The sequence below is a fragment of the Aspergillus clavatus genome, genomic scaffold (assembly GCF_000002715.2).
Source record: "Aspergillus clavatus NRRL 1 1099423829805 genomic scaffold, whole genome shotgun sequence".
NCBI lineage: Eukaryota > Fungi > Ascomycota > Eurotiomycetes > Eurotiales > Aspergillaceae > Aspergillus > Aspergillus clavatus.
Window position 1 is genome coordinate 4,189,526 of NW_001517094.1, and position 15,508 is coordinate 4,205,033.

General features: G+C 50.2%; 7 protein-coding genes across 7 annotated transcripts, besides 12 other annotated features; 3 read left to right on the forward strand and 4 right to left on the reverse strand.

Annotated features, from left to right (window-relative positions):
• The first annotated feature begins 344 nt into the window (after positions 1-344).
• Positions 345-393: a microsatellite.
• Positions 394-533: 140 nt separating this feature from the next.
• Positions 534-566: a microsatellite.
• Positions 534-567: a microsatellite.
• A 34-nt stretch (positions 568-601) lies between these two features.
• Positions 602-688: a microsatellite.
• Positions 602-743: a microsatellite.
• Positions 665-705: a microsatellite.
• A 48-nt stretch (positions 744-791) lies between the features above and the next one.
• Positions 792-896: a microsatellite.
• Positions 827-862: a microsatellite.
• Positions 897-1,039: 143 nt separating the features above from the next.
• Positions 1,040-1,091: a microsatellite.
• Positions 1,092-1,684: 593 nt separating this feature from the next.
• On the forward strand, positions 1,685-2,717 carry ACLA_032080 (thioesterase family protein; the record flags this gene model as incomplete). The annotated part of the gene is made up of 3 exons (XM_001269898.1): positions 1,685-1,800; positions 1,860-2,397; positions 2,454-2,717. 3 exons carry the CDS (start codon positions 1,685-1,687, stop codon positions 2,715-2,717), a joined length of 918 nt encoding a protein of 305 aa, XP_001269899.1.
• A 364-nt stretch (positions 2,718-3,081) lies between these two features.
• Positions 3,082-3,965, reverse strand: ACLA_032090 (uncharacterized protein; the record flags this gene model as incomplete). The annotated part of the gene is made up of 2 exons (XM_001269899.1): positions 3,082-3,789; positions 3,891-3,965. 2 exons carry the CDS (start codon positions 3,963-3,965, stop codon positions 3,082-3,084), a joined length of 783 nt encoding a protein of 260 aa, XP_001269900.1.
• Positions 3,852-3,879: a microsatellite.
• Positions 3,852-3,880: a microsatellite.
• A 1,235-nt stretch (positions 3,966-5,200) lies between the features above and the next one.
• On the forward strand, positions 5,201-6,015 carry ACLA_032100 (uncharacterized protein; the record flags this gene model as incomplete). Its single annotated transcript, XM_001269900.1, has 3 exons — positions 5,201-5,236; positions 5,296-5,362; positions 5,423-6,015. The coding sequence occupies 3 exons, from the start codon at positions 5,201-5,203 to the stop codon at positions 6,013-6,015; spliced, it is 696 nt and encodes a 231-aa protein (XP_001269901.1).
• Positions 6,016-6,407: 392 nt separating this feature from the next.
• On the reverse strand, positions 6,408-6,931 carry ACLA_032110 (uncharacterized protein; the record flags this gene model as incomplete). The annotated part of the gene is made up of 3 exons (XM_001269901.1): positions 6,408-6,664; positions 6,771-6,843; positions 6,896-6,931. The coding sequence occupies 3 exons, from the start codon at positions 6,929-6,931 to the stop codon at positions 6,408-6,410; spliced, it is 366 nt and encodes a 121-aa protein (XP_001269902.1).
• A 585-nt stretch (positions 6,932-7,516) lies between these two features.
• On the reverse strand, positions 7,517-9,139 carry ACLA_032120 (cytochrome P450; the record flags this gene model as incomplete). Its single annotated transcript, XM_001269902.1, has 7 exons — positions 7,517-7,682; positions 7,731-7,894; positions 7,943-8,027; positions 8,075-8,100; positions 8,154-8,474; positions 8,535-9,064; positions 9,121-9,139. 7 exons carry the CDS (start codon positions 9,137-9,139, stop codon positions 7,517-7,519), a joined length of 1,311 nt encoding a protein of 436 aa, XP_001269903.1.
• Positions 9,140-11,692: 2,553 nt separating this feature from the next.
• On the forward strand, positions 11,693-12,075 carry ACLA_032130 (CVNH domain-containing protein; the record flags this gene model as incomplete). Its single annotated transcript, XM_001269903.1, has 2 exons — positions 11,693-11,825; positions 11,888-12,075. 2 exons carry the CDS (start codon positions 11,693-11,695, stop codon positions 12,073-12,075), a joined length of 321 nt encoding a protein of 106 aa, XP_001269904.1.
• Positions 12,076-12,393: 318 nt separating this feature from the next.
• Positions 12,394-12,435: a microsatellite.
• A 198-nt stretch (positions 12,436-12,633) lies between these two features.
• ACLA_032140 (uncharacterized protein) lies at positions 12,634-14,839 on the reverse strand (the record flags this gene model as incomplete). Its single annotated transcript, XM_001269904.1, has 2 exons — positions 12,634-12,661; positions 12,726-14,839. 2 exons carry the CDS (start codon positions 14,837-14,839, stop codon positions 12,634-12,636), a joined length of 2,142 nt encoding a protein of 713 aa, XP_001269905.1.
• Between the last annotated feature and the right edge of the window lie 669 nt (positions 14,840-15,508).

Below are 15,508 nucleotides of genomic sequence, written 5' to 3' on the forward strand. Positions count from 1 at the left end.
TGTTCTTTTATTTTTTTATTTTTTTTTTTTGTCTCACTCTCGCTCTCTCTTTCTCCCTTTCTGTCTCTTGCACCAGCGCCGTCCGACCGAGGGAAGAGAGAGAAAGAGAGAGAGATATAAAAAGGGACCTTTGACCGAGCCGGCGGACGGCGAGATAAGCAAGCAGCGGCCGACTACTTAGTCAGATACTGTACTGGTAAAGTGTTTTCAGCCAGTGGGAAAGTCGCTTTGGCAACAGATTTGCCGCTGTAAAATTTATTCTTTTCGTTCCGCGTGGCCGCGTCTCGCGTTGGGCACGTGATGGTGTAGAGAGGATTGCGTTGATGGAAATCATAGAATAGAGGAAAAGCAGAAGAAAAAAAAGCAGAAGAAAAAAAGCAGAAGAAAAAAAGCAAGGCATGTCTTGCAGGAAATAAATCATTCAAATCCAATCCCCTGGATGGATCTTATGATCTGGCTGCAACTTGTGGTTTTTTTTTTTTATATAATTTTTCTTGTCCTTGTCTTGTCTCCTCGTACATCCATCCTGCATCAATAATAGTAATAATAATAATAATAATAATAATATATTGGGCATCGGATCGTACGACTGCCATGCATCACTCCTACTCCTACACAGTACTCCTACTCCTGCTCCAACTCCTACTCCCTACTCCATAGTCCATACTCATACTCACTACTCACTACTCACTATTACTACTCACTAACTGACTAACTCACTGACTAATACTACTAACTCTACTCACTTCCATCGATCCGTCACCGCCAGCGTCAATTTCCCTCAACCCAACCATCCAACCATCCAGCCATCCAGCCATCAAGCCACTCATCTCATCATTCATCATTCATCGTTCATCATTCATTCTATTATTATTGATTTCTCTATATTGATTCATCGGTGGACAGTACAGTCTCCACTTTCCCATCGGAAAGAATACCTAATAATGTGTCTTGAATATTAATCGTCCCTCCGGTCGCGAGACTAACTGCTCCGTACTCGCTCTGCGTTCACGGACTGAACCATCGGCATTCCAGGCCTCCTTAGTCCCTTCGTCCCTTCGTCCCTTCGACCCTTCGTCCCTTCGACCCTTCACCCCCCCCCCCCCCCAGACTAACTACTTAGACTCAGGAGACCCTCGCGACAATCTACAATCATACCTCGGTTAGATTCTGGTCATTCTGCCTCCTCCCTGCACTCCTCCCATTACAGATCTGTCTAGGTCCGGTCCGGCCTGAACACTCTACGGACTAGTTACCGATCATCTTCTATCTACCACAGTTGGCACTTGGCAGGTCATCACTACCCGGAAGGTCGATCGTTTAGACTTCGCCGAACCAAATAATGAATGCATGTTTGTCGCCGACTCGTTGGGTTTTTGTCGCCCATGGCGCTATTCACAGCCTTTGATTAGCCAAGCTCCCTCATCTGTTGACGAACCATTTGGACAGCAACCCCCTGTAGATTTTAGATATTTGCACCAACCGTAGATAGAGTAAGAAAGGAGTTGGAATACGTGGAACCATTGGAATTGGATATCACATCACGGCGTTTGTGGGGATCATCATCTCCTGTTGACTCTCCCGGCCCTGGATCAACCTCCATACCCCTGGAAAACCATACCTACCGACCTGGACACAACTCAAATCCCTTTGTCATCCAGCCAGCCTGGTCCAGTTGATTCACATGGCCTCCGGACTCTGTTCCTCCCCGCTGTTAAAAGCGGTTTCTTCCGTGTCCCAGGATGATGAGAATCCATGCCGATTTCTGGCCACCGTCGCCCGGGAATGGACGACCCAGCAGTACGTCAACAACTTGTGTTGTGACCAGCTCATGCAGCTAAACAGGCTGACGGGAACAGCTCCGTCCTTGGAGGTTTTCTGCAGGCGCTGATGCTGTCAGCTGCGAAGAAATTCGTGGTCGCCGAGCTCGGCGATGGACGGTTTCCCGATCCCATTCATGCCTTTGTGCAATTTCTGAGCATGGTCCCACCTGGTCCGGTTGCCATCACCTGCAAGATCTTGCGCCGTTCGTCTCGAAAATGCGTGGTCAGTGTAGAACTGGTGCGCATTCGTGCTTCGCCGGCTCCGAAGCCGGACCCTCCCGCAACGGTTGGCGTGTTCACTTATGGAGACCTGTCCAGGGAGCGAGGTCTGTCGCAGCCCAGCGATCCGGCCTTGACGCCTCCTGTGCCCCTGCGCGACACGGACTGTGTCCCCATTGACGATCCCGTGGTGGATGCCACCCCTGTGACACGGAAGCTGCACTGGGTCGCGCCGCGGTCCGCAAATGGCTTGTGGGGTCATCGCCTGGGGGGCCATCATCGCGAGGTCTGGTTAGCGTTCCGAGACGGATCGATGATCGATGATGTTTTGCATCTAGCGTTGCTGTCAGATATGGTGAGCCCGGATTCCCTGGAACTTTGTATTGGAAGGTAGCTTAACCGGTCGAATAGCCACTTCAACCTGCCGCAACACATCAACCCGGGTTCTACTCCCGCTATGCTCTCTCCACCCTCTGCCTGTCCATTGAGTTCAAGCAGCGGCCTGATCCTGCCACGCGGTGGGTGATGATCCGGTCCAACTCTCACATGGTGTCCAATGGCCGCTACGATGTCCACTTGCAGATTCTGGCGGAAAACGGCGACCTTCTCGCCTTGAGCAACCATGTACTCAATATCTGGGACCTCCGTCGAGGTCCGGCAGCTGCCAAGATATAAGCCGTATCATTCCCCCCGTCTAATACTTGAGCTTGTTTGTTGAGTTTCATGATCTACACCGCAATCGAATGAACGATAGGGCTTAGGGCTAGGGCCCATCATGCAATTTTGCTGTCAATAATGCAGCTGACGAGCACAGATGATCATGGTCAGACGGGCATGGTATCTTTCTGAGCTATCAGCTATGTGAACTCAGAAAATGCATGAAACCGAGCAATGCGATGTATTCAATATGTATGTGATGGGTCACATCCCCCCCCCCTGCAGCAAACTCTTCATGTAGCTTCATCACGCATATCACAAAATCCCAAGCCCATCAATCAGACCACATCAATTGCCCTGGCGCATCGATGATCGCTCATCTTTAAGCCGCCCCACCATAGATATCATCCATGTCATAGCCGCCCTGGCCCTGCGAAAAGTACAGCCCGGCCATATCAAACGCATCCTGCTCCAGACCCGCCACCCCGACATCACCACCATGCACAAACCCCTCCACCCTGCCCACCTCCTGCTTCACCGCGCGCCCCAACCCAGCCCCAAGCCCCGCCTCCTCCCCATCCTCAAACCGCATCGACACCGCCGACGACGACGTCCCAGACACAGACATCGACGCAGTCAGCTCATGCCCATACCCACGCACCGCTCCCCCACCCACCACAAACCCCGACAAGATCTCCGCCGCCTCATTCTTCACCTTCACCTTGACCTCCTCCACTTCCTCCTCGGCCTCCGCATCCACGAAAATCGCATCCATCAGCGACAATCCCGCCCGGCCCGCGCCCCGCCTACTCGGCGTCCCCGGCACATCCTTCACGCCGCCCTTGCGGCTGCGCCCCGTCGAAGACGCGGACCCGGGCTTGGTGATGCCACCGCGTGGGCCGCGCGGGGTGCGAGGCGTGCTCGACGCCGAGGCCGTGCCGTTGCGGCCGCGCGGCAGCTCGGTGATGCCGCGGCTCAGCGCGGAGGATCGCAGCTCGTCGGCCATCTTGCGGTAGCGCCGGAAGCGACCTTCGATTGCGTCGTAGGTGGCGCCTTGGCCGAAGAGCGTGGCCATGGCTTGGTATTCGAGCTGCAGGGTTAGGAAGAGCGGGGAAGAAGTTGTTAGTGGTTGTTGTGTTTGTTTGTATGGAGGTGATGTGATGTGATGTGATGTGATGTGAGGAACTGTACCTTGAGGCCTGGGTTTGCGGCAATGAGCGCGGCGATGAGACGGTCGGTGGACTCGGTGGTTTTCCAGTTGACCATTTTTGGGCTGGAGATGGGTGAATCCGGGTTGGATTGTTGTGAGAAGTAGAGGAGATTTGGCTGTGAGGTTGAGGGTTCTTGGGTTCGAGGCGATACACTCCTTCGACCTTTATAGGATGTTCTGAAGAAGATGTGTTTCTGGCGGTGGTGAGAGCCAGTGTCACAAATCACAAAAGTGACCTATAGACTCAGCAGTTAGCGTGGGCTGGACTTGGGTCTCTTTGCAAAGATGCAGACAGCTCGCGGAGGAGGAGTCTGTACAATCCTCTGTTGATGAAAGCGGTTGTCAAAACTCACAGGTTGGGGAATGGCGTCGGCTGGAGAGGGTGTGGGAAAGGTAGCTGTACAAACCAACACAGGGAAAGGGAAGTACCAGGTTGTTGTCACAGAGGAGAAGAGAGAAAAAGACAGGCTGGTGCAGAAACAATCTCTGAAGCTACAAGAAAAAGACCGAAATATCCCACAAACTGCCTCTAGTCGTGTCGTTCTTGAGACGCAGTGAATGTACACTGGCAGCACACCCTCAAACTCAAAGTCTACATAGATCAACACTGATGAACCAACTACAATGCATGGAAAAGAAAGGATCAAACATCTAACGCCGCAAATTCCACGCCATCATGCAATCTGGCTGGACGCAGAGTTGATAGATCTACCGGACGGGCTTTGCGATGCAGGAACATCCCAGACAGCGATGAGGCCAGGATTGTAGATTCGAGAGGTGACTCGTTGGAGATGGTGAACCTGGGAGATCTGTATCCTTACACCGCTTGTCAACAGGTTGAGGAGAAAAGTGACAGATGGGTGATGCTTTCAAGGATGTTATCCTGTTGACATCGTGACACTGGGTTGTGGATAGTGACAGTCAGGCCTATATGAAATGGCTGGGGGAGCTGTGGATGGCTACAACTTCCTGTTTTCCTTCACAAACCAAGGTAAGGCATTTTGAATATTGGCTGCTATACCTACTACAGACTTGGAAGAAAAAAAAAGGATCAGCTTCTCTTCTCTTACAACACATACTCTTCCACACTCACCTTCTCCCTCTTCTTTTCTTACTCTGCCTTGATAGTAACACACACTCTCTCTACCTACTTCTCCTTTCAACTTCCCCCTTCTGCTTCTTTCTCTCAATCTGCATCTCTTACTTGACATACTACTTCTTCTCCAGCACCTTACTCACAATCTCACTCTACCTCTGTCATACCCATCACCGTGAACTCTCTGCTGCAACAATGCCCATGCGCTGGACCAGTGAGAATGACCAGCTTGTGAGTACATCCAGCTTATAAACAAAGCCCTTCTCTAACAGCATTGCGCAAACAACCAGCTTCTTCTGAAGATTCTGGAGACCCATGAGCTCTCGGTCGACTCCAACAAGGTCGCAGCAGCCTGGCGTAAGTTCCATCCCCCCCGCCCCCAAACCACCACTAAAAACTACCACTAACACACAACAGCCGGAACTGACCCCAATGAAAGACCTACTCCCCGCGCTATCCGCGAGCGTCTTGTGAAGATGCGACAGATCGTCAAGGCATCCGGCAGTGATGGTTTCAGTATTGGCGGCAACACCGCTGGCAATACTCCCACGCCCAAGAAGACTCGCAAGAATACCACTCCTGCCAAGACCCCTGCTTCTGGTAAACGCAAGCGTGGCGGAAAGGCTGGTCTTGCAGTTGGCGAAAACGGAGACCTCGCTCCCGAGTATGGCGGCAACACCAAACAGGACGTCAAGCATGAGTCGGATGATGACGAGATTGACACGCCGACTAAGAAGATGCCTTTGCAGCCCGGCTTTACCACTAACCAGCCCGCGATGTGTGCCATCCTAGTCAAGTCGGAGGCGGATGACGACGATGTGTTTTCCGCTGGCGTGGATGATACTCCCTCCAAGCGCTCGCGCAGAGTGAGTGCTCTTCCTCGTGGTATGGTGAAGTACGAAGACGACGAGGACCAGCCGAACAATGGATATGAGAGCTCTTCTTCTGAGTTTCTACCAGAGGGGTCGGCCGTTCATGGTGAGGATCTCGATATGCAGGGATATGCTTGATTTGCTGTGTTCTCTTGGGATTTCTATCTTCTTGGTAACCGGATATTTTATGCTTCCTGCAAAAAGAATGGCGGCACATTGCTGCTGTATTCAGGCGTGCGTTGGGAATGCAATGCGTTCTATTGCTAGTTTTACTATTGGGAACACAAGCCCGAGAAGCAGGGTATTGAATCAATTCGAGATCCAGAGAGATCAATCAATTCATGGAGTTTAAACTACAGGGGGAAAAAAAGCTACAAATGTTGTTCATCCTTCCCAGAAGCGCATATCCGGCCACCAACAACACACAAACCCACCTATTGCCAGGAAACCTCGAGAATCAGAGAGACCAGTCAGTCCCAGAAACATCAAGTCAAAAAAAAAAAAAAAACAAAAGGCAACAGAAAGAGAGCCTAAGCATCCTCAATTCCAGAACCACCACTGACACCATGCTCGCCCTCATTCTCCACAGCCTTCTTGGCAGGGCCCTGCTTCACCTTCTTGGGAGATCCTGTCTCCTCGCCAGCCGCGCCCTCGTAGGCGTTCTTCCTTGGACGGCCCCTCTTGCGCTTCTCAGGAGAAGCAGGGGCAGAGTCGCCGCCAGGAGAACCGGAGTTCGCCTTCTCCTGCAACTTGCGGATGCGGTGCTGGATGGCGTAGACAGTACATTCTGTAGAAAGAGCAGCGTATATGTCAACATGTCTAATTCCTTTTTTTTTTCTTTTTTTTTTGGGGTTTTTTCCCGAAAGCATTTTTTAAAAGGGGAAAGTACGGACCAGGTCCCATCCATTTGGCGAGAGCGTCGAGGTCGAGTTTGACGTTGCTGGTGTTGAGGATACCGATCAGAAGCTGGGCGGGTTAGTTGTGTTGGCTGTTGGGAAGTGCTCGGTTTGGCGCGTACCTTGGCGTCAGCTTCGGGGCTCCAGGTCATTGGCATTCTGGCTGGTTGTTGGAGGACTTGAAGGTCTTGAGAAAGTTGACGGCTTGAAAGGAAGCTTGACTGAGCACTTGGTCGTGGAAGATGAGTCTTGAAGAGTGAGGCACAGATATGGAGAGCTAGAAGAAGGTAAAAGGCATGCGTGAAGAGAAAGCAGAATGGACTTGCTTGAGAAGAGGGAGGGGAGAGAAGGGAAAGAGAGGAGAGCCGAGCTTCTTGTGTTATTATGCTTGGGGTGCTTGTTTTTGGTGAGAAGCTGAAACAATGCTGGCTGCCCTTTGTTCACCTGCAACAAGCACATTAAGTAACACTAGAACTTCTAATTATGGTGCTAGAAGACTTCATTGGAGCTCTAATGACAGCTATTGTTCAATTGAGCTAATTTAGCCGTTAGATTGAAAAAGAAATTCGAATCATATCAGAATATCAATACCTCATCTGACTGGTAGGAGAACTACCTTCAGCTACAGTCAAAGAGTATCATCTACCAGGAGACCACATCCTCTGTACAAGCAATATCCCGAGATACAAGACCAACAGAGGCATTGGTTATACTTGACCGTCTTCAAGCCTGCTGTTGTAGGGCTATCGACTCGCACGCTCAAATATAAACTTGCTATATGCTTCGGGATGGTAGGAAGAGAAATAGTCGTCATAGATGAGCTCCTCCTTGGTCCTCTTTCGCGTCTTCAAGTCATCGAATTGCCGAAATACTCGACCAAGGGTTACATAGAGTTCGGAGTAAGCCAGCCTTGTAAAGTTAGCGAGTGTGCAGAGGTCCACGGCCAATGATGCGCACTGCATGCCAACACATTGTCTGGTCCCCTTGCCAAATGCGAACAGATACTTGTCCAGCGTATTGTATGTGACAGGATTTAGCCAGCGCTCGGGATCGAATGTTTCAGAGTTCGGATATAGCCCCTCGTTGTGGTGCATTATCCACGAACTCATGCTGACAACCGTCTAATATAACTCAGTATTGATTCTAACAAACGTGGAAGATCCTCATACCCCTTCTGGTACCTGGTAACCATTGAACTCGGCACCGGGCTGGGGAACGACACGTGGAAGCCGTCCGACGACACCAAAAGATAATCTGGATCGCGTGAGTACTGAGCGTAGGGTATCACAGGAGATATATACCGTAGTCCCTCCTTGATCACAGCAGTCTGTCTGGAAGTCAGCCATAGTCCCGTTCCCGCAGCATGTATTTTGAACCCACCAGATAAGGCAGCTTCTCAAGTGCTGCAAAGTCCATTTCTGCTTCAGGGTCAGGAAACCTCTCCTTGAGCTCTGCTGTCAACCGCTCATATATCTTCGGATTCGTCACGACGTTGTACGTCGCAATAGTGAGCGCATTGCCCGTAGTATCTGCCGCGGCGGTTACGATAACATATGCCTCATCAGCGAGCTGTTTAGTGGTTGGCACTGTATATGCGTCTGCGGCATCTGGTCGAAGAAGTTGGTGGAAAATCGTCTTTCGTTCAACCTTCTCGCCGCTGCTCACAGAGGCCTGTACGCGAAGTACCTGGTCTTTCAAGTCCTGGCAGGCGAGCATCGTCAGCGGTAGTTTGTGAAAAAAAGGTAATAGGGACAGACACACCGCACGATAACACATCAGCTTCGCCAACATCTGGTTGCACAACCTGGCGGCCCAGAGTGGCATATTGAGGGCGAAGTCGTGTAGAAAAGAAAACTGTTGGAAGAACCACAATGCAGGGACTGTATCGCGAATCACGGTAAAAAATTCAGCGCCAAAGTCCTCCTTATCCAGTGAGTTGAAGCAGTTATTGAATGCGTAGTCGGTGATAACATCGATGGATATGGCCCGATATGCATAATGAAGGTCAATCCTCCCGCTGGAGACGAACGCCTTCTGCATCCGAGTCACCAGCTTCTTTGCCTTTTGTTGAACAACGTCTTCCAGTTCAAAGACCATCTTACGCGAGAAGAACGGATTCAAAGCTGCTCGCTTCACCCGGTGTAACTCATGACTGGCAGTCGAGAAGGTCGAGCTGTTCACGCCAAAGCCATTATAAAAAGGAGCACTTTTTCCATATCGTGACCGGACGTAGTAGACCTTGTCGAGATTCTCGGGGTCGCTGAGGTGAATCTCGTCTGGTGTGATCCGTACTATTGGGCCTATTACCAAGTGTTAGCATGCATGCCCGTGGAACCGGGCCATGCACATTGGAATTGGCTTGCCATATTGCTGATGAAGTTTCTCAATCTGTAAATAGAACCTCCCGTCATGGTAATTATACCAAAAGGAGTAGAAGAAGAATGCTCTTGCAAGTAGAGGACCTGGAACCTTGGATAGAGGGTGGAAGTACAACCGATAGATGACAACCCAGATGAATCTAACCACACTGACTGCACCAATGATGGCAGCAAGGTGGGGGATGTCAGGCAAGGAGGATAGAAACATAGTAACAGCTGTTCTAAAGGTGTGCTCTCCGTTTTGATAATACCTCAAAGGAGTAGACTGTTGCGAACACGGAAAAGCGATGGACAGCACTTTAATACCCTGTCCTGCAGCGTCGGTGGCACACACACAACGGTTGTACAAACTGCCCCCAGAGGCGAACAGTGCGTCAACACTCAACCACAGAAGGCGGATCGACGCATTGGGTAATTATGCAAGTCTTCCATATTGGATGCCTCAGTAGAGACAGAAAGAACCCCGCTCAAACAGGGTGTGTCTGTGAATGATTCATCAGCATATCTATAGGTCCACTGCATGCAACGGCCTCGCGGCTGGTTTGGACTGAATCAGTGGTTATAGCCAATAAACAGTCGGATCCATCAAACAAGCCGGGGAGGATGTAACACAGGGGATCGTGATCAACTCTTCGTTGAGGTCTGATATCATGTTCATGCAATTATCAATTGCTTCCATGCTTCTATACAGCCCTGTGGCCACTCTTTGTAACGCTTGAGCCCCTTCAAATCCAAGTATCCAAGGCTGGTGACACCGAGTCAGGTAAGCTATATCGTTTTCGGGCACAAAATTGTGGCCATCCCCCTGATAGGAGGAGTCGACGGTCCGTGAGTATGTGTGAACTTGCTGGGCCTTGTGGGGACGTTTCGTCATGGAAAGCTTGTCCTACTGAACCTTCGAAAAAGATATAGTAATAATGGATTCAACATCGGTCGGTAACAATAATGATCGAACATTAAGATCAGTCAAGGGTAGATAGAGAGCGACAAACCAGAACTCCCACACCCCCATTATGTGCCATCAAGATTGGCAACAGAGCGCCTGGATAGTGAGTCGACTTGTTGGCACGCTTCTCAGATTGATGCAAAGTAGTTGAAGGGTCTCAAATCCACTGACATCGGCTGCTTGGAGGACTCGAATTTAAACTTGACCCTGGACTGTTGAACTGTGATCTTCACCTTCACCAAAGAAACACCATCAATCAGCTGATCAAGAAGCAGCCATGACCACGACCGCGCGACTTCTTTGATGTGCCACAATCAACCCAATCTGTCCATCACATTCAAGGTCTTTTTATTCCAGAAAGCTGCCTCGGCTTAAATTCGGAGAAGCCCATCTTCAACCCAATAGGATGCCTTTACGAATCTTCGTGCTCGGGTTGTCAGCAACACTGGGCTAAGCGCTCAACACCTACTTTGACCTCTGTGAACGCGATTCGTGGCGCGCAGGTGTCAGAGAATGTGCATTGATTTGTGATGAGACATTTCCTTTTGCAATGGTACTGACATGAGCTCCAGGTTTTAGCTACCTTCTCGTCAAATGAGAAATCGGATCCGATTGAGCTAACTTGGCGGCAACTGGCAAGGTACAACAGTCCAGCATCATATTGTGTTTTCATTCGATATGCTATCCAAGGGGGTACTGGCCCCCTATCTAGCTCACCTAATGCTGTCTTTACTCGTTAGACGCTGACCACCTTCCTTCGAACGCCACCATATTATCACACCTGAGCGACCCTTGTCCCTGACGGCATGTTTCTATCTAGCCAACAAATCATAAGCCAAAAGGTAAATCAGCCCTACAGCCGCTACAGTCGCAGTTTCAACCGGTCCTTAGCTGTTGGCTGGTAACAACATCACGATGGCCAATGGCAACGATTCCCAGCGCCGCGAATTGCAACACCGGAGACGGAGACCTCATAAACGACACGCATGTCGCAATCTCGCCAGTGGAAAGGAGTCGAGATTCGAGAATCATCCTGATCGACTGATTATCGGCCAAATCCAACACAAGTGCGGGGTCCTCTGGCAGCACAGTCAAAAACATAGGAGTACGGAGTACCCCTCAGGGTCCCACTGGTGAAGTGGCTGCCAAGCGCCACGATGGCAGCACACAGGTGGGGGGGGGGGCAGCTCCTCACCACACCACAACAACAATATCGCGCGCATTTTGCATGCTTCGATGCAATCGTGGCTGGTGGAAGGAAATATTGTTGCCTAACAATCTCGCGGCCCCTGGCCGGAAATGATCACACGCGCAGGCTGCGACGGATGCTGTTTGTTGCTCGTTGTCGCAGCGGCGACAGGGGCCCCCACTGCGTCGAGCGACGCGCGACATTCGAGTAAATGGATCGGAGACAGGTGGTTGGTATAGTCTGCCCTTAGTATACGGAGTAAGGGTCCACACGTAAAGACGGTGAGGGTATATAAAGGGCGAGCTATTCTCAATCAATCGGTGCTATCCCTCTCATTCATCATCCCAAATCTCCCAGACACCTTTCCACATAACCAAACCCCCACTACATCCATCCTATTTTCAAAATGAGCTTCCATCTTAGCGCCGAAGACATCCGTATCGAGGACAACCACATCCTCGTTGCTCGCCTTCGCAATGGCAATGGCGACCTCCAGGATGCTTCGATTGATCTGAACCAGTTCCTCGGAAACGACAACGGTAGGCTTGACCCCGCCCCAGTCCCCCACCAGGCTCAGACCATAGATACTGACCAGATGTAGGCCGCTTCCAGTGGGACGGCGTCAACTTCTCTGAGTCTGCCGAGAATGTCCACTTCGCCATCGAGGGCGGTGGTGAGGTCCCCGTCCTGCGGGCTCGCCTGGCCGATGGTGAGGGCAACTGGCACGACGCCGATGTGAACCTGTCTGAGCGGGTTGAGAACATCGATGGTCGTTTCGAGTTCCACTGATTGATGGTAAGGTCTTACATAATTAATCTGTTTGCATGGTCGGTCTTTGCCCTAACAATTTCGTCTTAGAATGTCCGTCGCCTATCTTTCGCTAGTTAATGAATGATGGTGAAAGTAGGCTATTGTATATAGATCAATGAATTGAGGTTTACTCATGAAACCCGCTTTGTCATGAATATGTTAGTGGCTCTTTTAAGTAGTCCGTTCGGTGTGAAAACATATCTTTCGCATTTGAGATTAGAACTGTCCATGTGGTTGGAAGTACAGGGTACGCGGGAACAGCTTAGAATGGAGCAGAGAGAGGCATGCCGATCAAGCAAAAAAAAAAAAAAAAAAAAAGGAAAGCAAAAAGAAAAGAAACCTGTGATTTTTAAATGCGTCCATGCCAGAAAGCATATCAACAATGAGTTGTAACTCCAGTCCCAATAATTCCTCCCGAGACGCCGCCCGCTTCGTCCGTTTAAAACATGCTTAGAAGAGTTCCGAGTTGGAGATAGTACCGACTGGTAAACAGAATAAAAGACAAACCTGGCCGCCCAATCAATAAAACAACATGTATCAAAACCCTAGGTCCATCATGAAAGAACTCATGGAACGTCGAAATAAGAAATTTTAGGAGTCAAAGGAAGGTTCAAACACGGGAGCATCACCATGCATGCCCCCCATTGTCAGCATCGAAGTCGTTGCCATTCCAGTCTTCATCGCCACTGCGCTCGTCATCAAGGAAATCTTGCTCATTGAACTGTGTCTCTGTTGGGCGCTGGTTATCAATTCGAACCATTACAGTGTCGCACATGCCTTGAATGAACAGATCCGGATCGTCGGCGTTTGATGCACGATAAGATGCACCCGATTCGGCCTTATCCTCGGCTTCGGAATTCTTGCGCTGGGCAAGACGTGCGCTTTTGCGCTTAGACGGCGTAGATACGCTACTATTCTGTGCCTCAGACTGAGTCGCAGGATCGTCTTTCTCGACCTGTAAATCCTTCTTTCGAAGTGTACGAAGGTTGGGATTCGGCGGTGTTGTTCGTCGTAAGAAGACCTTCTCCAGTTTTCCAATCCATTTCTCCCGAAAGGAAGCACGGTCACGCCATCCTATCCTTAAAATAGCACTGATAGCCAACCGGCGCAAATAACGGAGCTCTGGTGCGGCGTTGATCAGGGACGTGAAGAAGACCTCGGCTGTAACATCATCCCACTTGCGCAACTGTATCAACTCAATTTCTTGCAGGGTTGCCGGCCAAGTCGGTATATCGGAGGGGCGAAGCAGTTCGGCAAAGTGTGGTTCAATATCGTGATAGCTAGACCAGTCATATATAGAGATGTCCATCTTGAATTTCTCCAGACTCTGACAACACTCCGCGAGGCTCACCATGAATGATAGACTCAAATGCCGATTGTGACTCAAATCCAGCTCGCGCAGGTGCTGTCCATGAGAAGCAAGAAACATGCCGAAATTCAATGCGGTCACCTCATCACAGTTGTTGATGGTCAATGAAGTAAGTGTGGAGGGCATGTGGGGTAGAAGATGCTCATTAACAATTGAGCATTCTAGAAACTCGAGATGACGCAGATCTGGAAGCTCTTTGATTGCCGTAGCGAGGATAACTTCTCGTTCGTTTGAAGACTCGACAACGCCGTCTCCATCAAGATCTTCTGACGCAATATGCAACAGCCTCAATTCCGTCAGCCTGCGGAATGCTGGCTCGTAGTGTTTCCCCAGTATGAAGGGAAGTAACTGTTGTGTCTCCATGAACCGGCTATTCCAGTCCCAGCTGCGCAAATGAACCAAGCTCGAATTCATCGTATCAAAAAGTGTCTCGGGGTAGACCCATTTGGAGCGTGGGATTTGCCAGGACGGAAGACCTACAACAAAGTCATCCTTGTGGTAAAGTCGTACTCTTCTCACTTGTGGTGTCTGCTCAAGGAGCTTAGGCAGATCGAAATACCCCAAGGTGGGCCCACTCTTATAAAGCAAGAGAGTCTCCACATCAACATGCAGCTCTTTGATCTTATTCCTGTAATTTGTCGAGAGTTCTTCTTGGGGTCGACATAGTAAACTCAACAAAGCATGAGATTTGATAGCTGGAATAAGCGGGGGACAATGGTAGAGAGCCGCCAATGCGGGCTCATGAAAAGCGTGACACATGAGAGCGATGTTCACAAGCCATTGTGGTGAGCTGCTCCTCATCATCGTCTTCTCATCCACCAGCGGGTAGAATGCACGAAGAAAGATATCAAATAATATGTGATAAGGAAGAGACTGCCATGGTGGGATGATCCCGGAACCGATGAAGTGGATGTTGTCCTCTTTGATCTTTATCCGCTTGCTGAGAGGCCTCCCTAGTTCCAAGCGGTTTTTCCTGGGTGGCCGTTTCGACCCACGGGTTTGAGACCTGGTTTTCACGGTGCGATTTCGTCTAGGTCTGGCGGGGGGCCCGTTCCTAGCAGGCCCGGAGAATGGATAGGTAAATTGAATTGAAGCTTCGGCGGGCATGACGGCCGTAGGATCGCCATTGGAACTCTCTTCGAAGTCATCGTCAGTAGACTCTTCGCGGTAGGATGGAGGTATTCGGTTCGAACTGCGTGGGCGCAGCGACAGTGACGCTCGCCTGACTCGGTCCTCATCAGACTCGGTGTCCTCGTCAAGCCGACCATCCGAGCTGCTATCTTCGTGGTATGACTGGACGCGAGTCCGACTCGCCCTAACGGGCCGAGACGATCTGGATGATCGCTGGCGAGAAGAACGAGCCGTCGAAGACATAATTCCTCGAGTTAAACATCCGTAATTCGAGCAGAAGGTTAAGCCAGTTGCAGAGAACACATGATCCGTCAGTCCATTGGCTACTCAGTGGTTGTGGATTCAGGCAAGAGACGAGAACAAAAGAGCAATTCCCCCACGCATTCACACAGTCAGCGAGCAGCAGAAGTCAACAGAGGTTCTAGTCAAATTTAACCAGAGGATTGAAGAGGTGTCGATTCGATGCAGGTCCGTCAACTGATCAACGGTCGACTTATCACCCTTGCGGAGGTTTATCGATAAGAGGAAATCGTCATCATCCTCGATGCCTGAACCCTGAGGCCACCTTACACCTGATATGGTTTAGTGCAGCATGTGACAGCAGCATGCCATTTAGAATTTTAGATACTCATCAAGCAATTAAACCATCGGACCCGCATGCCACGACGATCATGGCTCTCCTCCTGTTGCATAATGCATTTGTTTCTAGATTTGATCTAGATTGTACAAAACAACTCAATCTCCAGGGAGAATCACCAGCTCTTGTTTGCTCCAAACTCTGATATCGATATGGATCTTAAAGAGCGAGAGGACCAAAATCTCAATCCTTGCGGTGGTCTTTACACGACAAGGCGGGCTTTGACTTTACCCTCTCCTGACAAGACACATCTATCATCCAGAGAGCCAGATCAA